General features: G+C 38.4%; 1 protein-coding gene across 3 annotated transcripts in view; it reads right to left on the reverse strand.

Moving 5' to 3' along the window:
- WDR26 (WD repeat domain 26) overlaps nucleotides 1-26,043 on the reverse strand; it is a 31,369-nt gene that overhangs the window by 3,658 nt on the left and 1,668 nt on the right. Inside the window, exons 2-15 of one of the 3 annotated variants that reach the window (XR_013931577.1) lie at nucleotides 25,237-25,336; nucleotides 25,062-25,118; nucleotides 18,320-18,456; nucleotides 17,638-17,735; nucleotides 16,696-16,852; nucleotides 14,993-15,049; nucleotides 11,939-12,077; nucleotides 7,808-7,948; nucleotides 6,329-6,448; nucleotides 5,421-5,566; nucleotides 4,829-4,907; nucleotides 4,125-4,254; nucleotides 2,485-3,327; nucleotides 1,201-1,337 (exon numbers count right to left, since the gene is read on the reverse strand). Coding sequence is in view for 2 of the 3 variants with exons in the window: in XM_080408740.1 (XP_080264866.1) it covers nucleotides 1,152-1,337; nucleotides 4,125-4,254; nucleotides 4,829-4,907; nucleotides 5,421-5,566; nucleotides 6,329-6,448; nucleotides 7,808-7,948; nucleotides 11,939-12,077; nucleotides 14,993-15,049; nucleotides 16,696-16,852; nucleotides 17,638-17,735; nucleotides 18,320-18,456; nucleotides 25,062-25,118; nucleotides 25,237-25,336 (1,547 nt within the window). In the remaining variant the exon portion in view is untranslated. Of the gene's footprint in view, nucleotides 1-1,151; nucleotides 1,338-2,484; nucleotides 3,328-4,124; nucleotides 4,255-4,828; nucleotides 4,908-5,420; nucleotides 5,567-6,328; nucleotides 6,449-7,807; nucleotides 7,949-11,938; nucleotides 12,078-14,992; nucleotides 15,050-16,695; nucleotides 16,853-17,637; nucleotides 17,736-18,319; nucleotides 18,457-25,061; nucleotides 25,119-25,236; nucleotides 25,337-26,043 lie in introns of those variants that run through there. The other 2 variants (XM_080408740.1, XM_080408741.1) reach the window with 2 other exon arrangements.

The following is a 26,043-nucleotide window of genomic DNA, read 5'->3' on the forward strand; positions in this document are numbered from 1 at the left end:
GTTTTGACTTTTATGGTGTTTACTAGCTAATTTTCTGGAGGAACTAGGAAAGGGTGAGCAAGCAGCTAATTGGAGAAAACCAAACAAAACCACAGCTAAAACCAGCTGGAGGATAGGCTCTGACTCCTTATGGAAGCATTCAAGGTGTTACAAACAGGAGACTGGCCAGGCCCACCTAGTCCAAGACCAGAAGCAGGTGCATCAGAAAGCACAGGGAGCAGCGAGGGGAGGTAATTCTTCCTCCTAACACCCTTCCAACTTCCAGCCATTTTCATCTAAGGGACATCCTGAACTAGAGGTGTTATCTGACAGGACTTAACGGATTTCTCTTTGATTACTTTGACCACGTTCCCCTTGAACTCGTGCCCTCACCTAGTATCCACGAGGCCCTGTGGCAATGGAATATGATGTATTTTGTTTTAATATCTACTGTAAATTTTTACCACAAGGTTGAACATGTAATGACAGAAGTGTATCAACTGCAGAACAACCCTCCCCCCCCCCCCCCCCCTCCCCCGTAATTATCTCATTAAAAGAATTCCGGCGGGAGGTAAGAAGGGTTGGGAACAAGCGTGCATTCTGGCAGCAAAAAAAGTTGCATTGTGTGTCTCCTGGACACAGATGATTGCTGATGGCTCGGAAGAATCAGTTGTGTGCCGGTTTTACAGTGGGAAACTTCCTTCTCTCCAGACTTTGGAGATTCCTTTGTTAAGTATTTTAATAGCGTTATTCAATTTGCAGTATGGTCAGAATGCATTATTTAAGTTTTAATAACACTGTATGTTATTAAACCTCAAGCATTGGAGGCAAGTTTTTTAAGAAGTCTACATAACTTAGTTTAGATAATCCTGAGGTCTTGGTAACACCACAGTTTTCTGCAGAGACATGCCAGAAATCTGAGTATCATTTTTGAAGAAACAACTGTTTCTTTTTTATTCCACAAGCGTAAGCAACTTAGATAAAAATCAACAGCCATACATAAAAAAAAAATTTAAAAATCAGTAACTTTTTTAGTAAAACTAATTATTCTAATCCAAGAGTTAAAAGCACTTTTCTATCCTATTTATGGTAAAGAAAATCCATTGAACCAACTCACTTTGATGTAAGCTTTTAGTGATTAGAAAACACACACACACACTGAGTTTTTTTACCTTCAATATCCTGGTTGTCTACGAAAGGCGCTGGTCCCCATATTCTAACAGTGCCATCGTCAGAGGCGCTGGCCATCATGGATGGAATCTGCGGGTTCCAGCTCACACAATTAACAGTACGTGTGTGCCCTGTCAGCTCCGCAATTGGCAGCTCACTACGCTTGTGCCAAATATATACTTTGTGATCTAAATAAAATAGGCATTTAAAAAACCACAGTGAGAAACATAGTTCCGCGCAGACCAATCTGTCGTATCAAACCACTTCCACACAAGCTCTCAGCAGCTAAAAAAACCCCGTCAATGGTGTAAACCCCACGTCTGTGGAATGTGCAATAGCGCTAACAAAGTTTTTCTTCTAAATGTGATCAAAGGAATATGGGTAAAGCCCTTTCACTAAGAGGCACATTCCCTTTTAACACCTGCAAGCCTACTACGGTTAGTATTTGAAGAAAACCATTTGATAACAATGCAGATAAGGCAAGAGGTGACTCAAGAGAGAAACCACGCTACTCTTATAGGTATGGAGTTTGAATCTTATTCAAAAGGAGGTCTTGCACATTTTTTTCCCCTCAATCTATCATATTTACAGATTAGTACATGCCTTATGAAGTCATGAGTACTAAGGCAAAATATTTACAACCACCACCTGTTGATAAGTACTAGATAAGACCACAGCTCTATAGTTTATGAAATACATCTTTATACTGAAGACCTAAAACATTCCAGTGAAAGTGCAAACAGAGCAAATGAGGGCGGGCAGCAAAGACTCGTGTCTCGAGACGCGAGCTATTACTGCCCTTGACAACAGTTAATTCTTGTGCGGTATTTAAAAGGTATGAATTTGTACATATTAAAGTCGATGCAATAAACAACGCTACAGATCTTATTTTGCGATAGGAAACTTTTAATTCTAGCAACATGCTAGAAATAGAACAGGGAGCTGGTCACACACTCCACTGCAATTTTTAGAGAAGTGCTACTGCCTTATAACCAATCATATTTAGGAATAAGCAAACGGGGGTAGCTTTTGTTGGGGTTTTGCTCCCTTCCCCCCATCTCCCAACTGCAGACCAGCAGCCTTTAACAAGCCTGTAGGCTGCCTCTCTCGGAACATCTTTGGAATATTCCAGACAGAGCTATATGAACCAAACAAGTATGTATCACTAGTATTACACAAAAGCCTGGTACTTAGGTCTAGCACATCAAATGGAAGTATTTTAATCTATTTGAAAGGTTTTAATGTAGATGTCATTCTGAAGGCTTAACAAGCAAACCGACCTTCCTCCATTCCTCCTCCCAACCCCTTACAAAATAAACTTGCTCTCTGACCTACCTGCTAGAATAGCATCATGGAACCATGTGATATGTCAATTATCTTCTGCTGATTCAGCTCATTTGAGTGTAACACCTTTATATATACTTGTCTTGATGCAAATGTTCTGGTTGTGTTTACTTTCCACTTAAAAGAGTTTCAAGAGACTACATATCCATGCTATTCAAACAATTACCAATTGTTTGAATATTATCAATTACTCTTTGCTTAAACACTGGCCACACAAGCCTCTGCTGTCTGGGAGAATCAAAGCCTAAGCACAAACCAGTATTTCGGTGCTTGTCAGATTGCCTGTATTTTGTTTTGGAAAATACAAGTTAGCTAGATTAAGGCAGCAGTCAATCTCCCTCTCAGAGACCTCATTTTTCTTCCTATTAATGCAAATGTTAGAAAAAAGCCTACCCAGCTGACAAGACATATTAAGTTTAAGAGGTTATGAATGCGTAATCAAGCTATTCCTTTTTAAGAAGGCTATGACACTGTGATCTGTTATTTTCCTTCTGTTTGCTTGTTTTAAAAAATAGACTCAGTACGCACATTTGCAACAATTCAGTGCAAAGAGGGAACAGCTTCAGACAGTCCAAATCTAAATTGTGAGACGTCAGTTTCAGCTACCGCTCAGTAGTTTTTAGGCAATGAAGATAATAAAGAAAAAAAATAAATGGAGAGGGGGAAGGACTGGTGCACTGTAGTATCTACACGTGCACATCAGTACGGCTGTACACAATTTCTGAACTTTCAGGTACTCGGGTCTCAAACCAAGAACCTTGTTCAACCACGCAGAGATGTTCGTGCTGGATTGGACTGGAGGTGCTGTCCTTCAGTCATTATATTCCGCTGGGTCTGGTCAGAGGATGAAATTTGGTTTTATTGTAGACATACTTGGTACATTACAGAAAAGGATAGTAGTAAATGTCCTGGCCAAACTTATTTCCTAACAGCTGTGAATTACTTAGTATTAACAGTAATTGCTTACATACTCCAAGTGTAATTCTTTGCCCTGCATAGGCCTGAATCTTAAGAGACCTCCATGGGAGGTGATGGCACTACACCAGCGACAGAACTGAACCAATTGAAGATATAAACTATTAACTAATTTCTATTCTTGCCACAGACAGTTGAATAAAGACATACCACAAAGCCTTTGATCACCAAGAAACCCCACCAGACTATGTCAACAACTGCTTAATTTGAGACTACTCCATTTGTAATTAAGATGAGTCTATTCAAATTAAAATAACCTCACCACACCTGTATCTTCAACAGGCAAATGAAGCTGTTACCCTCCCCAGAAGTATATTTGATTCAAATCATAAGCCAAAGTATCATACCACAAAAAGAAAAAGCCTCAAGAACACCCCACCCACTTCTAATGAAAACTGTGCAGATGCTTTTGCTTCACAGGAGCAATACAAAGGAGTCATTAATACTTCCTGCTACTACCATCCTCTCAAAAGATTCTTTCTGCTAGCACGCAATTATGTCTTGAAGTATCCCACAATCTCAGAGCTCCTCAAGCTTACTTAATGGACCAGTTTTCTTGCTTTTATAGATGACAGACTGTAACAACAACATTGTAAGAGTAAGGTATAGGAAGGATACAGTGTTCCAGTTTTCTGCACAAAGGGGAATGATGTTACCTTCGCTGCCACTCGCGATGAAATCTTCATTATGACCTCCAAAACACGAGTGGATTGTGTAAAATCCTTGTGTAACACCTTGATACTTTCTCACTAAAACTCTGTCTTGTAAATCCCATAAGTGAACTCCCTGCAAATATGAAGTATAAAGAATTTATTTTATCATTAAACATTATTTATTGCATTCTTTTGAAACACTAAAAAATTTTAACATGATAAAAGTACATTACTTCAGCCAACTTTAGTATTGTTACTAGATCAAGAGCGAAAATATACTCTAGTACTGGATTAAACTTCAGTGAGTAGTCCCCTCCATTCAGGAAGCTCCTATTTTTACCCAAGGTTCCAAAAATAGAAATAAATAAAAAAATCTCATTCTCATGCCCCCAGACACATCAACCTGCCACAATTCTTGCTGTACCAAGCTTCTCAATGCAACAGCCAGATATTAACATTTAATAGTACATATTTCATAGTATGAAACTCTTGACTATAAATAAGTCAAAAGAAAAAAATCAGTCTCAAGAATAAGATTGCCTTCTGGTCAGAGAATACTATGCTAAATTTATTAATATTAAGGCTTTCATATTAGTGTAATACAACTGGTTAATAACAAACACTCCCAATTCACATCATAGTATTTACAAACAGGTAGTAGCTGCAAGCAGGTTTATTTGCATTTCCATTTATCATCACCAACTCACCTGAGTTGCTACATTTAACAAAGCTAAACGGCCATTTTTTGAAATAGTAAACGACATAATAGGGTGATCTTCTTGTACTCTGAAATGATAAGACACAGCAGTGTTAAGAGCACATTTAACCAAATAATGATGCAACACCAAGACAAAAGGCACATTCTGTCTTTGTAATATTATCAGGAAAAGACAATTACGAATTTTAAATTAGCTATGTCTATATGTCAGTACAAGCCAGGTCTGCAACAGTTTGCTTACACTTATGACAAATCCCAAGACCAAAAGGGACTTCAGACCTCAAATTCAACTCCTAACTTCAAGGCATGATCTACTAAGATACACCAGTAGTTGAGAAGACAACAACTCCTGATGACAGAATTGTCAAAACATCCATCAGAAACTTACTCCAGTGCTCAGGAAGTTACTTCTAATGCTTTTTGCTGGAACTCACTAATTCTCGTCCTATGTTAATTCTCCTCTTCTTTTAATACTGACAGCATTTTAATAACTTATTTCCCATCCTGCCCCACAAACCCTTCCTCAATCTTCTCCTGACAGCAAGAACTGGGAATTCAAAACCAAAGAAAGAGGTAGTTACATGTTCCTGTCTGTAAGATCCTCAAAGTTATAACCCCGAATTCGCTGGTGTGTGTCCGATGCTAGAACAGTTTTCCCATCACTCAAGCACCAAAGGCATTGTACTCTCACCCCTTCCCAGGAGTCAAGGAGATTACCATCTAAATCCTGGTCAGAAGAGAAAAAAAAACACAAAACATTGAACTGTTAAGTCTCAGATTTCTGAGGAGCTGTGACACAAGTATCTTTTTCACCTTCTGTTCAGACAAGAAAACAATCTTAAACCTGTAAAAGAGAGGACTTATGAATTAGGACTTGGTTGTCTTAACCAAGGGCTTTTGTAGCTATCTGTCCTGGAGAGCTCAGAATCCCTTTCATTTTCCCGTACGTGACACGAGCAATCCATGTAATGTCACAGAGCTCACCTTTGCAGGGAGTGAGGTTTGCATACTGCGCTATTATTTTGGGCATCAATTCAGTTGACAGACAATCACGAGTAGGGCGAGACTGTGGACCACCACCTAAAATCAACACTAGCCAAGTAATGAGGGTTTCAAATTTCTGTTTACACTAAGCAAAAACAGCATGCAAAAACTAAGAAAGACATAAGTCAAGATTCTGTGGAACAACATTTGTGGACAAAGGCACTACTTTATATTAATGTATTTTCTAGAGCAGCTAAGAAAAAAAATACCCAGCCCACAAATCCTCCTTTAGACAGACAAAAGATGCTTGAACCCTTTTGACTGCTACATACAGATGTGCTGCTGAAATCCTTGCATTAATGCATTGCTTCTTTGAATTCAAAGGATCAGAAGTTTTAGCGTACAGACACATGAAAAACCAGAAAAAACATGAACCTCAGATTTGACTGTGACAAAACTTTCATTTCTTGTTTTGTTTCCAACGGGACAGATGCGGAGAACTTACACATTGATAGAACTGTCCACGCTGACCTCCTGTGACAAAACGCTTCCCATCAGGATTCCAGGCCACGCTTGTTAAACTATCTTCGTGAGATTGGCTCATCTTTGTCCTCAGCTCCCCAGTCTGAAAAGTAAACCAAGGCAGCAAGGCCTTATAACCAGAACTCCTTCCCCAAAAGGCATCAATAATTTTATCTGACATGCTTAGCGTTTGGAAGTCTGTATTTCAACACATTTATTAAAATGCAATGCAAACCCATGAATAATGCAGTAAAAAGGCAGAATTACTTCAGCATCGCCAGTGACCCTAGACTTGATTTGGGACAATTTCTTTTGTCCCTCAAGTCAAGAGGGATGGACTAGCTGGTGCATCAGAAAACTGGAAGATTACAAGTAAAGAGAACAATTAAGAGAAGCTAGAAGAACACATAAAAGAGAAAAGCAATATGAAAATAAAAAAACAAACATGGAAAGCCAGGAGTCAAGAGGCGACTACAAGAAAATAGAGATGACAAAATCCATTTTACCAAAAAAGTTGGTAGTGTCAGAGTATTTAGAACATTTTCCTCGCTGAGCTGGAGCTCTCCATGCCAAAATTGAGCTTTCATCCCTAGCTTATAATACTACTGTTTCACAAGACAGAGTGCCAATGAGTGGCTTACCATTGTCAAAACAGTAAGAGCTTCTCTTCTATTCCCTTGTGCCAGCTCTAGTGCTCTTTGCTGAGCCAATTTAGTCAATTAAACAGAAGAAAAGCATTCCAAGGGTGAAAAAAGGGAACATTTTTGTTTTAGGAAACTAAATTAGTTCAGAGTCCAAGGCAGCACAAGAAAGACTATGCAGCCCACAACTGAGGCAGGGGAAGCTTTTATAGCAACTCAAGTGCCCGTAAAATCAACAGTAGAAAAAGATCTTCAAATTCATGGAGGAAGTGGCAAAGTGCCCTGGCGCCTGACTGAAAGATGAAGCCCTAAAATCATAGATTTAAGCCTCTGTGGATCTTCCACTAACATCACTGGGAGGGTTACACAGAGTAAAACCAGCTTGTATCTTTTACTCATGCTACTTGTTACAACCTTCAATGAACAGAATTACTCCCCTTGGGTAACAATTCTGCCCTCTGTTTCTCTTGATTCATTACTGTTATTCTTTTCAGTAGCTCTCAGTGTCTTAGGGATTTACGTTACCCCCCTCTCAGAAATGATCAGTAACCAGCCACACCAGAATTGCTGCACAGTCCCAGGCACTTAGACTTGAGCTCTAATTTCAGTTCTGTACAAACGGAGTACAGAATTTGTAGGCTGCCGTAGTATTTTTTTTTCCCAAGTTGAGGGGAGCAGGGAGACAGCATCTCTTTACACTCACACCTTTGCACGACAATTTTGTGGAAATAGCTTCTTTCATGCTTAAGCTATTTGGATATTGAAGCAAAAGCAGCAGGCTGACCACAAGGTTTCATTTCTTATTCTTAGTCACCACTTACTTGTACATTCCAGAGCCAAAGCTCAGAACAATCATCTGGGCCACAGGCAACAAGATAGTTGTCATCTGGACTCCAAGCAATATAAGAGACACCATACGCATGACCTTCTAATGTCTTAAGTAGTTTTAGCTGGTGAGTATCCTGAAACAAGAGAGATTCTGTTGAGACAATGCAAATGAACTCCTACTAGATTTCACACACACTGTGTGTTCAAGTACAGCATAGCAGGTTTGCTTTAAGCAATTTGGCATCTGCATTTTATAAGACATATGAATAGGTTCTTACTGGAAAAGCAGTTGCTAGTTTACAGGGCAGGATCATAAAATGAAAGCTTCTGAATTTCAACGTGCAGAACAAGAACATTTGTAGGTACTTTTGTTCTCGTAGTTTGCGATTCTGAATGTGGAACTCACAAAACACCACTGCATACAGAGCTGTACGTTACATTACACTTGCTTTAGTATAGAAGAATTCTGTAGTGTCGTCTCTCTACATTTACTGCAACAGAAAAGTACTATTACCCGTATTTTGTAGGATTAAGTTACTTTCTTAAAAGTAAAGACATGCTGGAAGCCTGTTATGGTTAAACAGAACCAAAACCTTCACGTATGCTGAGAAGGGAAAACCTCCAAGTGCCAACGTTTTTATAAACTCAAGTGTATCTCCTGTGTGTCGCTCAAGAACAAAGTTTTCCAGAAAGATATTTTTAAAAGCTTCCTTAAGAGGTGTCCTTATTTCAGAAGTGTTGCCTACAGAAGCTGTTGCATCTTGTCTGCCAGATTTAGTGAATGAAGCATACATACTTAGCTCACACAGACTATCTTGTATCACCGTTATGCTGCAACTGCTCCACTGCTGCCTTGTCAGAGGAACTTGACTTTCAAACAGCTTATCAACAGAAATAGCACAGCCAGATACTGTGAAACAACCATACATTGGCCTCCTAAGTACACAAACATGCTTCAATACAGTATTAGTACTGACTCTTGACAACAACATGAATATATGGAATGTAGAACCAAGCTTGTTAAACTGTGACAATTTTTATGAAGCCTCTTAGAAAAGGGCAAGTGGACCCCCTCTCCCCGCTTTTTTCCCCCCTGCACGGGGGATGTTTATACCTCCCACTTCCTCATTTGAAAATACAGCTTGACTTCTCAAATTGTCCCTTCTCCATCTTTTGTTTTATATTCATCAGCAGAGCACCTCTTGATTCTAAAGAGAAAGAACATGGTCAACAGAGGATGAGTGACACGAAGGACATTCTCCTGGGATCAGCTGCAAGGGATTTGGTGACTCAGCCAACCTGCAGCTTTGATGGTTCTGCCCAAATTCCTCAAAAAGAAGTAGGTGAAGAATAATTTTCAAAGCACAGAGAAAGATGGGCAAACAAATGGACCTCCCCAAGGCCACTTTTCCATTCCAATTATTATTCCTGATCCACATTAGACACTGCTGAATCTGTAAATAAACTGACCTGCAACGAAACCGAATCATGCCTGACACCATTTCACATCCTGGAGCTTGCCTGCAACCGATACATTTCTTTTCACATCAGGATTTAAGTAGCCTGTCACTTCTGTGTCAATTTGAGACTCATAAGGAGCAAGAGAGATAGGATATTCCCCTTCTAATGATAGAACTTTGCAGCTGTTACTCCTTCTCATGCTGCTCTCATACTTCTCTCCAAATACAGCAAAACTGCTATATCACGTTTTGCTCTAAGGCAGCAGTCAAGGGTATTTCAGGAAAACATCCCTAAATTTAGTCAATCTGCTTCTCACCCACCACCAAAAGAAATCTCAGCACTTCTATCCCTTACATGTAGCTTCCCAGATTTTTGTTACGTAGAAGAAACAACTATTCAGGTATCAGTGTAACTCTGCCATAGTTGAGCTCCTTGGCTGAAAAGCCAAAAACCTGTGAACAGTTTTTAGAAAGTGCAAAAAAAAAGAGAAGGTTTCCTTAAGGAACAAGTTAAAGGAGAGCTCTATCAAAGAACCAGATAAGGTGATGCACCTACTGTGCTTATCTTTTGTGCTCTAGAGCTTCTCCCACACTTAGTTAACAGTCAAATAATGCATTCCACACAAACCTAGATCTCTCAAGGCGTTATTAATGCTGCTGAGTAAGAGCTTTGAAATGGACAAATGAAAATGAAAACAGAAGCATGGGTTAAGACAGCTTAGACATGTAGCTGGGTCTTCAAAAAACAAATAAATTCATGGTGTGAAATGAAGAAAACACACAGAAGCAGTGTCATTACACTTCAAGAGGGGTGATGGAAGAAAAAGGGAGAAATAGGTTATCACACATATGAAGCATGTGTACAAAAAGAAAGTGTTCATTTAAAACAGCGGTCTCCCATCAACTGCCCAGAGCTGGCTGGATGTTTCCCTGTAGTTTATAGATAGAGGTTAGAATAATTCTGAATACCTAAAGCCTTGAAAACCTGTTTAAACTTATGGTTCAAAAGACATTATCAACTGCTACAGAACATGTGAGAAGCATGCTCTGACAAATATGAAAGTGAACCATTTGAGTTATGTGCCCTAATCTTATTTAGGCATCCACCTCTTTGAAATGGTTTCAATTTTTTTAATTTATTTTTTTAAGTACTCTAATACAGAAGAAAACTATACGAGACTGCTTTCCCAGTATCTATCAGAGATCTTGTTCTTTTAGCAATCCTTGGACAACAAGGTTAGTCTGAAACGCTCACAAAACATTTATTTGGTTTGATTAACCAGACAGTAGCTAACAATTCACTATAAAGTGTACTAATCAAGATGTTGGGTATTAAATCCCACCAATATAACAGGAAGTACCACTACAATGAACTGAGAAGTCAACAGCAAGAACATTTGATCCTTAATTTACTTAAGATTACTCTGTTAAAAAATACAAATAATTTCTTAAGTAATGCAAGTCAGCTTATTCTGCTCTGCATCTCTTGGGTCCAGTAACAAACAAACAAACCACAACAGTTCTATGCCTGAAAAATCCATAGCACTTGCCATTAATTCAGGGGCTATGTAACAACTACGCACATGGAACAGGGTTTTAAATTCTCCTATCTTCTTAATAGCAAAAAGGACTCAAATTATTGGCTTCCTATCCTGCAGTGGAAAAAAAAAAGGATTAAGCTCAGCTCAAATCCTACCCAAAGCCAGCAAGGAACTGCAAAAACCTTTCAGCTTCTACTCAGCATACCAGTTTGCAGTTGTGTGATTAAAAACCTGTTTGCTTCTGATAGTGTTTTACAAGCATTAACACCTTCAAATATTACGTGCATATGTTCAAGTTTATTCAGTTTTCAATTGTTATGAAATATATGGACATACTTTCATATCACTTCTGTGAGTCAATAAAACAGTCTTAGATTCACTGCTCAACCTTTTTATTTACATAAGCATAGATACGGGTAGGAAAGATAGATCTTGTAACTGTAGGATCTCTCATAAGAGAAACTGTATCAACACCTAAAACCACAGTCCCTAAGAAAATGGATGGGTATACCTCCAGGTGTCAGTGGATTCTGACAAGCGTTTAAATCTTCATCTCAAGCTAAGGCAAATCTTACAACAGCCACTAGCATGAAGCGGTATACTGTTTCAGTTTAGCACATACCATTTTATTACTCAGAAATCAAGTAATAAATGATGAAACAGGTAATTTAAATCCAGGTGTACTAGTAGTAACAAGGTAACAGAAAGGAGTTAGTCACATACATAAATCAGAAGTACTCTTGGCAAGATTTAGAAGAAAGGTTCCTCACTGCCATGCTCCTTCCACTCTCGCCCAATGCTTCAAGGCCTTCAAGCTGAGAAGCTCGCCCGGAGGGCGCCAGCCCGCTCTACCCCATGTACTGGTTAGGGGCACACAAAGCTCCTGCCCCAGAGAAGCCAACAGTTCAAGCCTCACTCTGGCATCAGGTTTTCAAGCGTCCTCCTTCACTAACTTACACTGACAGTGATCTTCAGTCTTTTAAATCCCAGAGAAGGACCCTAGTTGGTGGGCTGCAGTACATGTTAGCCTCTCCTACAAAAACCAAACCAGCCTAGCAAGAGAACAGCGGAGAGAGAAGGGAAAGACAAGTCATACACATTTTAATGCAAGTCGCACACTTACTGGATCAACCTGCCATATAATAACAGTTGTGTCCTTAGATCCTGTTGCTAGTTTAGTGCCATCATTGGAGAATTTACAGAACCACACTTCATTACAGTGCTCCGTTAGTATCTGCTGTGTATAGCATGGGAACTGTTTCCTGGGAAAAGAAAGGGATGTATTTGCAGATTAATAAGCCAGCAGCAAGAGTTTTTTTTAAATCAAGCTTGTAAAAACTAAAACAAAAAAACTTAAATGCAAGACCAGACAACTTAGAAAATTCCTCTATTAACAGCTGCTTCGAGTAAAGAATGAAGTGTCTTATCTGTAAAGAGCTCACACCACCAAGCAATGATAACTAATACTGAGAATGCAGAACTATTCTTATTCCACTCTCATAATCTGTTAGGCTTTCATACAACTTGGAATAAAACTGACCTCATCAGAACTGTAACAGCTTACTACTATACACTATAACATAAAGAAAACACTGGACTCCAAACCGCTTTGAACCCTACGTGCAATGTTTTATTTACATGTGAGGTTACTGTAAGTATCTAACTCAGTGGTATCTCGCTAAAGTCTTTAGAAGCGATTTTTACATAGAAGTTGAGTAAAAGAATATAGTCTTATCTCTTTTTCTTGAATGTGATCTTGCAATATTAATTTCTTTGCCTTCATTTTGTGCCGGTTTTCACTTTCTTTGCAGAGTACTACATACAATATTTAAACAACTAACACGATACCATCACCAGCTTTCAACTTCAACCGTTCGCCCTCAAAAAGTCTACATTAGTTTGTAAAACACTAAATGTTTATCAAAAAATATTTATATATAAACTGAAGAGGTCTCAAACATTCCTTTAGAGCTAATATTTAACATTCTAGTTACACCGAGGAAAAGCTAACAGTCAAAATATTAAGTTAGGGAAGAACTGGGGAAGAGTTTTATTTTGTTTACAGCTTGCCTAATGTTTAAGAATTTGAGAGCTACAATAAAATAAATGTAGGCTTCTACAGCAGATGGCTGCTTTTACAAGTAATACCGCAGTAACTACAAGTTGATTGTTCAGATGCACTAAAAGGTAGTCTCTAACGACATTTTTCTCTTGAACTGCAGGGATGCTGAAGTGGTTTAGTCGTCTGTAGAGTTTTTATGCTGCCCAGCGCAACAGGGCAACACACCTCTAATGTGACACAAAGACACTAATGTAACAACAATAATCTCCATGAATGTGCAGTTGTACTCATCACGAGATAAACTGGCCAAAAAAACCTCAACCAAACCACCCAAAAAACCCCCAAACCCCAAACTTACTTCCTTTTAAGTTTATGTTTAAAAATATAGTTGTGGTAGCCAGGCTGACAGACACCTGGAAAGCTACTTCTTACCAGCAGCTAGGAAGTGTTCTGCTTACTACAGTGTCTGTAACCTCTCAGTCCACTGCTTTGGTTTTTTTTTACTAGAAGATGCTTCCTAGTTCATGTTCAAAGACTATCAAGCGGCACTACACAACCATGCAGTCCCTTATTTCCTGTCTTACAGTACAGGAGGATAAACAAAATGTACATATACATCTCTGTAGTTTGCTTCCTTGAGTATGTCTACTTTTTTATGTTTATAAAGAAACACAAAGTCTGTTCTGCTCCAGCTTTAGGCTGACAAGGAGCTATCTAGTTGCCACTGGAACAACACTGAGCCCAAGGTAAAAAGTCCCACCCATGAAAGACGACTGTTTTCCTTGAAATCAAAGTGCAGGTACACAAGCCCTTACGCAGATATGTACACCTACACGAGAGAGTTTCATTATTACTTAGTTATATTGTAGTAAGTTAGTGTTTTTCCTCAGAGAGCAACAATTTGCTCTTGAAAGTGATAGTCTTTATGGATAACTCAGAACGGGCACACCATGTCTCAGGAAAGCCTTTTCAGCCTATTTAATTTTTAAAAATACTTTATAGAACAATAACTTGTGTATTTTAAAGCTTAAGAAAAGCAGCCAAGGTTCTGTAGAGATGAAAAGCAAACAGCATAATGCTGGAGTACAGAATTTTCATAGTAAGGTGCCCTTTACGTTCCTAAAAAGGGTAACAGGCACTGTTGATACAGCTGCTCTGCACATATCCCAATACTGAATTATGCTATTCACAATCCAGCCTGATCAGAGTGCTCCCAAAGTTCTCTTCACTTCGCTAGTGAAACATATAATCCAGGCAGTTTGACTTCACAGACAGCAAAGCATACCTCAAATCCTTCTGTAGGAGGAAATACAGCAGTCTCAAAACAAAACCAAAAAGCAGTTGTCTAACAGTTTCTGTGTTTTGGTAATTAGATATTATTGTAGCTCCAAAGTTTGGGTTTCTTCTTATTTTGAAGTGTTTCATTACAAATTGTTCTGTTCAGCAGAACACACTTGTATCATATTGTTAACATTATTAGATACTTTAGTATGTGATCTACTGTATTTACAGAAGTTCAGATTTCTTAATAAAACGCCAAACAGCTACTTCTTTGTTCCCTGTACCTACAACGGAAGATTTATTTCTCAACTGCCACAATGGTTCTGTCTCAGAAATGCTGCATTAAGCTAGTACCTTGAAAGCTGCAGCACTCACCTCTCATTTGGACTTCACTGTTTGTTTGTAAACTCAGACTGAAAGCAAGACAAAAGAATTTGGGGGGCGGGGTGGGAACTCAACAAACAAAACACCCAACTAAGCTGAAGGCTCTCAAACCCCAAAATGACCACCCCCAAAAGCATCAATTCTCTATTATCAAAGTCTCAGGCACAATAAAATGAAATCCCTCACCTTCACTCCCAGTGGTTTCTCCCTCTTATCTCCTACTCTTACAAAGTGATTAAGTTTTTGTTAAACATTTTACCTATTAGTGCAATTCAAGCATGCTTGATCAAAACGTTGCCAGAAGTCCAAAACAGATTAGTTCCAACTAAGAGGGAAAGTTGTCAGTGTTCTACCATTTCAGTAGTACTGAACTTAAATTGTCTAAGCTATTAGACAACTGTTACTTCTGTCAGTTTAATCAAAATTTGGCTTCCACTGTCTTTAACTCACCTTATTATGCCCAAGCATGGCAGCATGTACAGCGCACCACATACTGATCTCAGACCCCTGCAACAGGTAGGTACAATAGGTTGAGTTGAGGACAGAATGGAAGCCTTTATTTTGAAGTGGGTTGTTTTGGTTGGTTTTTTTAATTAGTCACGAGTATCTATGTGTGTGTACATACCAAATATGCAAGCTTAGGAAGTATCACGTTAGGTTAAAAAACCCACCAAACAGTCCAGATTTGCTGCCTATAGGATCTTTTAGATCTGGTTCTACCTAGTCTGACTTCAGTAAACCATGCTCTCTGGGGTTTGATTAATCACATTAAACCCCCTACAGAACATCCAATGTTATTTATGGACTTGCATAGTGATTAAATTAAATCTCTTTCCATTAGTCTGATTTTAAGACTCACTTCTGAAGTTGGGAAGCCACAATTCCAGTATGTGGTAATTTTCAGTAGCTCAAAGTGGGGAACAGTCAAATATCCACACACAGACATCAAACTGCTGAAACCATGTGATGTAGCCAAGTTGCAAACCAGAAAGTAGTCTAAAACAGTTATTCAAATACATGAAGTGCCAAAAATACTAATTTTAAAACCTTAAGATGGCTACAGTGAAGTATTACGGAAGTCTGCATCTTTATAAAACAGACTCGAAGTAACCCAAAAACCTGAGCAGCTGCGTTCGGAAAGTTTCTATATGCAAGTTTATCAGTGTTTAATTAACTTCCTCAGATGAGCTAACCTTAGCATGGAAAGAATCCCCCCATAAGCCCAAGTGTTAGTCTGTTAGATGAACACACAAAGGCATCATATACAGCCCTCATTTTCTAGATGTCCTAGCCCTCATTCCCTTATTACACCATGCACAGCAGTTTTCCACAAATGCTACACTGAATTTTTAGGTCCTTAGCAGAGTTTTGCTGGATGAGGAAAAACCAGTCAAGTCAGCCATTTGTTAAAAACAAACATCTTCCTGCATCATGTCTACCAGAATATGGCATTTTGAAGATTCAGAAGCAGCATCAGTTTTGTTTAAAAAAAAAAAAAAAAACAACCCACCATTATTCAGATAGTCTTAAGAGCTAATACATAGGTATGAAGATGTTCAGTTCTTACTGTCTTACAAATATGAGAGAAGTTCTTCATTCTTCTTATCATTCATATGTTAAACAAATACCTATTATGCATTTCTACTGTTTTAACCTTAGTGACTAAATGCACCTCGTTGTCCACTATCAAAAGTTGAAGCTGAAAGTTGACTGCATAAAGTATGCTTTAGTAGGCTTTCTGCATTCCAGTAAGGTTGAAGACAGCCTGGAGAAGTAACATACTAGTGATTCTCCAGTGAAAAAACACAGCAATCGTGTGTTAAATGAAAAAGCAGACTGGCTGTCCAAAGTTACAAGAAACAAGCAGCTAAGGATTAGCCTAGTAATATATTCTATTCATACCCATCTGATTAATTTTTTAAAGCTTCAGTCTGACCCCATTTCACCATATCCAGCTACCAAAGTGTCTTATACACACCCTCTCTACTCCCCCACTGCCACTCATTTAATGTGAATTGTCTTTTCCCAGTCAACTTCTGTTAAACCAACCCAGATTAATTTTCACGTTCCTTCTAACAGTAGGTACAATTAGATTATTTTCAAAGACAGAGAAAAGAGACTGTTGCCCATCTTAAATCGCAAGGGTTTCTTACCTACTACAAACGTGATCTATTAGCAGCGAGACAGAATCTAGATTACTATCTAGTTTCGTATTATGATATAGGCACCGGTCCCGTTGTAGTTCCACAGCCTGACGTAGCAGGTTCTGTAAACGCCTTGGAGGAAGCATCACTGATGGGGGTAGGTACGCTTTAAAAGAGTTATTAAGAAAACAAACAAACAAATATAATCAAAACCAAGTTACAAGGAAAAGCGTATTTTGACTTGAGTGTTTCTGGAAGAGACCTTAGTAAATAAAGCTTAAAAGCTATAGGAAAGGAGGGGACACAGCTTGTCAAATTTACAGCTATACCTCTGGAATTAGAAGCATGAACTTCTGGAAAGCAGAGCTATATGCAAGGTATTTATAGTTATCTTTATAGTATATGTTGACCTGACACAAGGTAAGCACCACTTACACAAGATTCAGTATTTAACAAAATCTGTACAATTATAGACCGACATCAGCTGTGTTAATTTAAGGAACACTATCAAAATAAAGAATATCATGGGGTTTATGACTGACACACAGTATTACACCAGCCACAAAAGAGAAGAGAAACTGTAACTCATAGCAAAGTCTGAGACCACTGTCAATCAACACTACTATCACAGTGGTTACAGGCCATGCTGAATTTCAGCCTCTCAGTACAGCTCTCCCCACCCCCTCTCCGAACCACACATTTAATCACCAAGTTATACTACTGCTGCACGCAGCACAGCTAATAAACTATTTGTAATAGCAGCTCTTACCAGAGACAGAAAAGGTTAGATATAGAAGGGTAAAGGCACCTAAAGGCATCCCCATTAGCCCAAAAATACAACAACAAGCACCAGCAAATACAGCTGAAGTCAATTCCCTGGGATATGTCATTATGTAAGATGTACTAGATTTACAGAGGTGGAAACAAATTCTAAACGCTAGACCATCTTACTCTGGAGTTTGTCCAAAAGTTTAGATCTGGAAGCTGTTCCTTTCCCTTCCCACTCTGCTTTTGCACGCAAGTCTTCTGCATGGCTACACATCAGATACCTGTTTAAAAAAAGCGTACACACACCAAGAGACCAAGTCTTTCTGGAGCCATTCTTTTCACTTGTAAGCATGATATCATCAAAACATTCTCAATGAATAGATAGAAACAGGTGACTTTAGCTTGAGACTGACAGGGAAAAAGGCAGGGACCTATTCTACACAAACATGCATCTTCCTCAAAACAAATGTCTACAAATTGGCAATAAAAGAGGAAAAACAAAATCAACAGAATTTTAGGGAAGACAAAAGAGTCTTATTTTCATCTAAGAACAAATCAGACTATATTCACCTATTTATTGTTATAACAGGCTAACAATTCTCAAGATCAGATGACCATACATATGTATATATTAATTTGGGTTCCAGTACTACAAAAGTAAATCATATTCAGATTTTTTTCAAGCATCTGAAACAGAACACCGTGCACTGGACAGTCATCTTTACTCACCACTTTAGCATATCTCACTACAGCTTATCCATCAACTGGATAATAGCTTTAACGGAGCTTTTATGATGTCAGCTATCAAAAGCTATAGAATTCTTAAGAAAATTCCACTGAAAGTTCTCAAAGTCCAAACACTTACCCACTGAGGACATGAATGCGTTCTGTATTATATTTCAGAGGCGTCAGTTCACAGCGTAGAACCTGAAGTGCCTCCAGGACCTTGCCATCCTCCAGGTATTCCAGGTACTTCTGCTGCAGCAGCAAAAACTTCATCCTCTGACATGACAGAAAGCAGCAGTCAGGGGAAAAAGGTTGACTGAAGTTTCAGAAAACGTTTGAGCCTAAACAGAACAGTAGAAACCATTCTACTATGCCCTTCGGAAATACAGCTACATGTAATGTTTCATTACTTAATTTTTTTGCTGGGTTTTCAACAACATTGCATCAATTAAGTTATTCATGAATTTCCTTCCTGCCTTATGGGGCTCCAAGTATCCTCCTACCTCATTTCTCAGACCCCCCCCCCCCTTCAATTTGTCTCATTTTCATACTCACTCCCTTTTCAGTCACCAGTCTTCAAAACCTGAATTAGACAGGCTTTCCGATCTTACATTCTATCCAAAGTAAAGTGCCCAAAAGCAGCTAATCACATATTTAAGACTGCATGACAGCACAGAACACAACAGGCCAACTCAACAAGTTCTCATACTGCTTACATAGAAGCTGACATGGATTGTTTGCATAGCTGCATAACATATAGCAACAGTAAATTGACACTGCCTCCGGTTTTGTTTTGTAGGTCCATGTTAAGTTGTCAGGATTACAGAAAAAAAAAAAAAAGTAGTTTCCTATATTTTAGGAATCATTTCTCAGAATTAATCACTGCTATTTGATAGTGTTCCTTTCATCTTGTACAGGTATTTGGGGATTTTTTGTTTTCTTTTAAAAAATAAAGCCTGTTATTCTAACAACCAGTGTCTGAAAAAAAAAAAAGATAATCAGGCTTTATTTACTATATTCAAACACCTGAAGTCCAAGAAATTTCTAATACCAGTTTAGTAGAAACACAGTTCAGTTGTTTCTAGATCAACCCAACTGCCCTGTGTCTGTACATCACCGTTACTGCTAGCAGTTACCAGAGAGAAAAGACGTTTTTGGTCCACAAGACTCACAGGTTAAAGAGGAAAATGTACATCCTTAGACATTATCCGTGAGAAACTGAAGATTAAATGTAGCAAGTTACATTTGCTTCTCTAATGAATACACCACCAGTTTCCTCTTCTTTGTCAGACCTCAGGCACCTCGCTATTTTCATGCTCATATTTGGTCAATGTTTACTTAGTTTCAAACACACTGCTAACCTCCTTAGGCAGAGGGCTAATTGGGAAGTTTAAGATACTCCTGTCCTATGAAAGCTTACGCAAAAGTTGAACACTTCCTACATGCAAAATCCAAAGTTAAAACTTAAAAGCAGTTTTAACTTCCAGAAATGTTCAATTCTTCCAAAAGAATAAAGTTTCCACATACAGCGCTATTAATCTACCACACAGCTTTGTGAAGCATAAAACATTGCACAGTAAAAGTGATTTATGGTCTTAACGTGTCTGTAGTACTCTGTTGTCCTGTACGTGACAGGCAAGGCCATTTTACATTCCCTATCCAATTCTTCAGTTTGTATGAATTTGGAATAGTTAAGAGTATCACTGCACAGGTTTTCCAGGCAAGACAACATTTTTTGGTGTTGAGACACGTAGAAAACCAAAAGAAAGATATCCCAATTACTTACAACCTCAGTGGCTGGTTCCATGCTGTAGGCCAGCAGACCTCACGCTGTTTGCTTATATACTAGCAGCAGGAGGGATAAGAGCTTCCTCTCCCAGCTGTGCACGTGCTCACCAGGATGCATGGAGATGCTCAGGTAGTAGTCACATACTGCATTTTGCTCCTCTTGGTCACCTCACACTAATGATCACCACCAGATCAAAAATAATCTGATATTTCCAGTTTGTAATAAGAACTGTAACCCCTCCCACTCTTCCTTCTCCATTCACTGCATATAGTATTTATTAAATGTAATATAGTATTTATTAAATCCTCCCCTTAAATTGTGATAACCATATCTGTATCCAATTGCTCTTTCTCCCTCCCCACTTGTAGGACTTGGCATGTTAATTTCATTACTTAAGGGGAAAAAGTAAAAGGAGCAGAAAACCCTAAAAAAAAAAAAGTTGTGTTTTTTTTTTTTTTAATGCCAGTCCCAGCAATTCCACAGAAGCATTACAGGAACTCTACCACGCAGAATGTCGTCATCAAGTTACCCAGAGGTGTAACTTCAGTTTTTTGTTAGTCATCAGTACCACATGTGACTTTGGTGTATTAGGAATATAAAAGCCCCCAGAACAACACAGTACAGTACACTTCATGCAGGGGTCTACTGTTAAGATAATTGAGAAATACAATAGAAGATAAGCAGTTTTAAATTGTAACTTATCTGCAGTAAAAGGCAGAGAATAGAGTAAATGTTAATAGGGAAATTAAATTGATTTCCTAAGCTATTTTCGTAACTGCTCCAAAACTTGTCCTACAGCATACTCAAACAATGGCATGAATACAGCCTCCTTAAGGCAAAAGTCACACTTCATCGACATCATATTTCAAGTAATTTTTTTCTATCAGGACACTCACAGCTTCCTACTATTTTTGTGCAACTATTGAGTTTGCTGACAAATATATTTCATTAAACAACTGAATTTTGTCTTCATTTTCTCTCAGCTACGTATATGCCCTACTAACAGTGCTGCTAATTACTTCCAATACCATCTTCTCATGGTAGACAAGACCATTTTGAGTATATCATCTCTTCTAGAGCCCCAAACAACCTCTTCTAGAAGGAAAGAGCTGTTCATAATATTGGCACCTGTAAAGCAAAAGCAAACACCCCACTGTTTAAGTAGAACAAGTATAAAACTAATCTGACACAACGTACCCACAAGAATAAGCTTACTCATTCTCCATATTCTTTAGCTGCCTTCCAAAGAAGGGAAATAAAAATTATCATAATCCACATTATGCCATGTACAACACAACAGAAGTGCCTGGGATTTGTTGTTAAAATCTCAGTGTCTGCAATGGAAATTCGACATCTTTACACCCTTTACTGTTGAATAATTTAAATTCAGACACCATCATCGCTCAGCTTATAGAAAAGATTCTTCACCCTGCAGGACCCATGGAAGAATCCAATTCACCGGTTTCAGTACTGCACTCTGGCTGATTTTGTTCAGTTATCACTACTTCATTCCATCTTTCAACTCTATAGAGAAGATGAGGATAAAGTGCATTACTTTGTTCTTTCTAGAAGCTATAATTTAAGTTGAAGCTGGGGGCAAAGTTAAGAGAGTTAATAGATTTACAGGGGGCTTTTGTTTGGTTTAACGTATGTACTGTTAGCATTTTGCTTTCTTCAGACTACAGCCTGTGATTACCAACTTGAATGTATAGTACTTTACTCCTTCATTGTCTTAACTGTTAGTAGGAAAGGCTCTTTTAAATTTTACGTTCTAGAAGTTTTGCATGCACCATGATTCACCAGCACTAAGTAACAGAGGGTAAAAGACTCAGCAACACAACTGTGAAAATAATAGGACAAGCATCATACCAGTGTCAAGAAATTGGGCCATTTTCATCACTGGTTACAGCAGCAAATCTTCACAAGTTTAAGGAGTTAAATGCAAAATTACCTCATTTTAGGATTAGTTTTTGGTATTATGTTTGACCTGCACATCTTAACAAGCTCCACAACAGTTTTATTACTGTACTAAGTTCAAATTAATTAAGTAAACACTGCTGAAACAGCTCTTCTTTGAAATGAGGAAGGTAACTAAAAGATAGTTTTAACATCAGCTGATGTTTCAAGACAAACTCGAAGCAGTAGCTATCTGCGTATAGCCTGCAGAACTAAGACCCCAATTTTCATTCCTTCATAGTCCTTATTATTTTGATAGTCTTGTAAAACTGATAAAAGCACTTAAAAACCATCCAAAACTTAAACGTAAGATTTGATACGTAAAGGGCAGAAAATATTCTGGCCTATAGAATTTAACAAGGCTTAAGCCTTATTGAATGTATAGATCCTGTCACAAAGTGATTAATTCCAATAGGGAACTGCCCTTAATGCTTGTAGCAAGAGGGACACCATATAAGCAGGTGGAGCCCTTTGCTCAAACAACAAGATATAGATAACTTTTCATGCTGTATTGCTTGCTGCAGGCTGTAAACCTCCAGAACTGGGGAAAGCACCATTTAAGTAAATGAAAATGAAAAGCAAAGAGGACAATTTGAAAGTATATTCTAGATTACTATAGAGGAATAATCTCCAGATTTCTTCCTAGGTTCAATTAGTTAACCAAGACAGACACCATAATAAGCTCAAGTAGCCCTAAAGTAAGCAAAACATCAGGCTGGCTTGAAGCTGGTATTTACAAGTGTTACTCAAGGAAAAATAACATGCTTTAATCAACTATAAAGTTTTCCTACAGATTGTCTCAAGACAGCTGTATCTCATATGCTGTAAAAGTAAACATGACTAATCACACACTATATAGCACTCAGTTGTGTTGACACAACTGGAAATAGCAGTATGTCACCCCTCCCCAACATATCAACACATAGCATCAAAGGCTTACAAATTGAGATCAGCCCTTTCATGTTTAGTGTTTTCACCTGCAGAATTCACAGTTCTTTGCAGAAATACAAGAGCTGAATTTTCAAAATACATACTTATCCTCTTCACTGACCAGACATTCCAACCAGGACACATAGCTGCTTGTATTTTGTCCAGGTCATATTAACTCTTAAGGAAAAGAAACCCAACCAAACAAGCCACAAACCAAAACCAAACCACCAAACACACACCCCCTAGTTTGTTAAACACTCTCTGCCATCTAAACTTTTAGGTACCCATTCTTCTGGTATGCACACATTTTTTAATCATCTAGTCATACAGTATGAGTCAAGAGTCAGGAAATCCAATTTTCCATTTTAAAGTTACCTGGAGCAGCATCTTGTTTGGACTTTCCCTAATCAAGACATTTATCATCTTTGTTAGCTCTGACTTTGTTGCAGTCAGGATTACCTACAAAGCATAAAGCATCCCTCCTTACCTGTCATGATCTTTCACTAGTTTTCCAGGTGCTGACTATACTAACACCCACCCAAAATCTCAACCACGTACAAAAAAGCCAGGTGGCGAGAGAGGTGGAGCCTGGGCATACTCAATGGAGCTCACATGGGCTCAACTTATCCTTGCAAATCAGTACTAAACAGTATTAAATGTCTTACGTGTGTGTATCTACTTTATATTAAGTTTATATAAAGGAGAACAACTTTAAGAAGAAAATAGTTAATATTCAGTTCAGGTGACGTTCTGTCTAAATCAACTATTTTTATTGCACCAAGTTTCATTCAAGCAGTTAGACATCAAAATTAAAGAAGAGCATGCTTTCAGAGCCCTCCCAAAGGAAAATGTCCCCTTTTTCCACAAATTAAGTCCTCCAAAAAGTACACTGCTAGTACTCAGTTAAACCTCTTGACTCCCTGACAGGTAAAACGCTTCAACACTACAGAGAAACTTGATAACTTCAGCAGTTAGAAACATGAGGAAAAAAAATCTCCTTCAACTGACCATTCATAGTCACATACAGTGGCTTCATACTTTGTCTCCACAAACTACTGAAAGCTGCATGCAATATTCTGAACTACTTGAACAGTAAATCTTACCTGTATCAAGTCTTTCAAAAAAGAGAAAGTGAACTACTAGTCTAACTAAGAGGTATAAGCTTTCACCAAATGAATAGAACAGAATGTAAACTTCTCTGAAGTACCCTCTGATGTTTTGTTAAACATCTGTTTTTCCCACTTCACTTCCTGTTCTCTCTTTCTCTCCCTCCTCCACCAGACAGGAAATTGTCTTGACAACAAATGAATCAGCTAGAAGTGGAGCTAAGCAGCCATCAGCTGATTCTTCATTGTTTACAGTCACAGACACCTCAAAAAGCCCGGCTACTGTTTTCTTTCTAAGTGACCATAGTTGCTCCAACTTCATTTCATTTAAATAAACATTTAAACACAATGGAACAAGCTGTTTGAAGAGCTAGGTACTGATTTTCATCAAGATAAAGAAAAAAAATCAAAACAAGATATGCTTTCCTCAAAGTAACTGAAATCATAACAACACATGCTGCAATTGTAAAGTCACAGGATCTACTAACCTTTTATTTCTAGGTTCACCTTTTGACAAAAAGAAGCCAGCCAAAGAGAAAAAGCTCTAAATAAAATCCCAAACAGCAATACAAATGCATTTGCTCTTTAGAAGCCATCTGGAAAAGCAACAGCATTGTTCATGGTGTATAGCAGCCTCTATATTCTTGTAATGTGCTATTAAAATGCCAACTCCACATTAGTACTACTGCATTTTATTTCTAAACTTCTCTTCCCTCAAGAAAACCTAACTCCTATCAACACAGAGATTGTGAGAAGTATTTCAAGTTTGAAATTAGTATTCAACATAGGCAGCTTCTACAGAACCTGACCTATTTTATGACTGTTACAGGACTTATATTTTGTCAGTTAAGTATGTTTAACAAAGTTTAAGCATTCAGTACACCAAATATTAGCCTAAATACTTTTGGGCTTCCTATCTCATTCTAAAAAAAGAATAAAGAAGTTCAGATTAGTATGACGTTGGAGATAGCATGCAAGCTGCTTAAAGTAAACAAAAAAAGAAAACAAGAACTATAGACAACCAACTCCAAAGTGAAAGATTACACCACTACAATTAGTCCAACTATACAGCTCTGAAAGAGTTCAAGTGTGCCTCTTACCACAATTGCATGCGGAGAATGCACTAAGGCCTTAAGTTCATTCAGGTCGTTCTCAGCCTGCAGAAATTGGCATAAGGGGAAAAAAAAAGTATATAAGGAGAATGGATTTTGAATTCTCTCACAGATACTATAAATTTAAACAGTGGTTAATACAGTCCTATAAGCCCTACGTTACCTTATCCCATTCTCCTTCCATGACATGATTGCGGAATTTGGTAGCAGAAGGATGTTCTAAACGACATCCTGACTCTTGCATGAGAAGATCAACAGTCTGGCTGCAGGAGAGATACAGTGTAAAAAAACCCGACCAGTTTTACCCTCACAAATATACCGCCTGCTACGATAACAGTTAACCATATTTAAGAGTAACTTTAATAAAGAATACTATGACCAGATTCAGCCGCTTGTCAAAAAAAAAAAAAAAAAAAAAAAGACTGTCTTGGTTGGCTGAGACAGGTAAACAGCTACCTGTATCTAAAGCAAGCTGTCAAGGAGCTTGAAAACTTTGCTGAAGCACCATGAAGTACGTGACTTACCAGCCACCACAAACAGCCATCTCTGCACAGAAGAAAAACTTTATGAAGATACAGACTAGAAAGCTGTTAGCTAGCGCCTACTGCCCCCTGCCCACCCCCCCCACCCCCCAAAAGAACGCAGAGCTACTGCATCTACAACAGGCCTAACTTTTTCTTCTTCATCACGTATTAAAAGACTGGCTCCTTAAAATAAAATAAACAAACTCGGGAACCTGTAGCCCTCCCCCTTTTACACTAAAAATAGCTTATTTACTGTGGTGTCGTCTATGAACAGTCACGAGTTGTCTGCTGCTGTAAACTTGCCTCTTGTGTCAGAGGCAATTTATTTTATGTGCTAAGTTCTTTATAATTGACCCACTCCACAACATTTTGAAGACTTCTTTTGTGGCAGCTGCGTGAAGACTTCACAGGACTTCTTCCAGCCTCCTTCCAAAATTTACGAGGTG

Source organism: Falco punctatus (genome assembly GCF_963210335.1).
Source record: "Falco punctatus genome assembly, chromosome: 12".
In the NCBI taxonomy this organism is placed as follows: Eukaryota; Metazoa; Chordata; class Aves; order Falconiformes; family Falconidae; genus Falco; species Falco punctatus.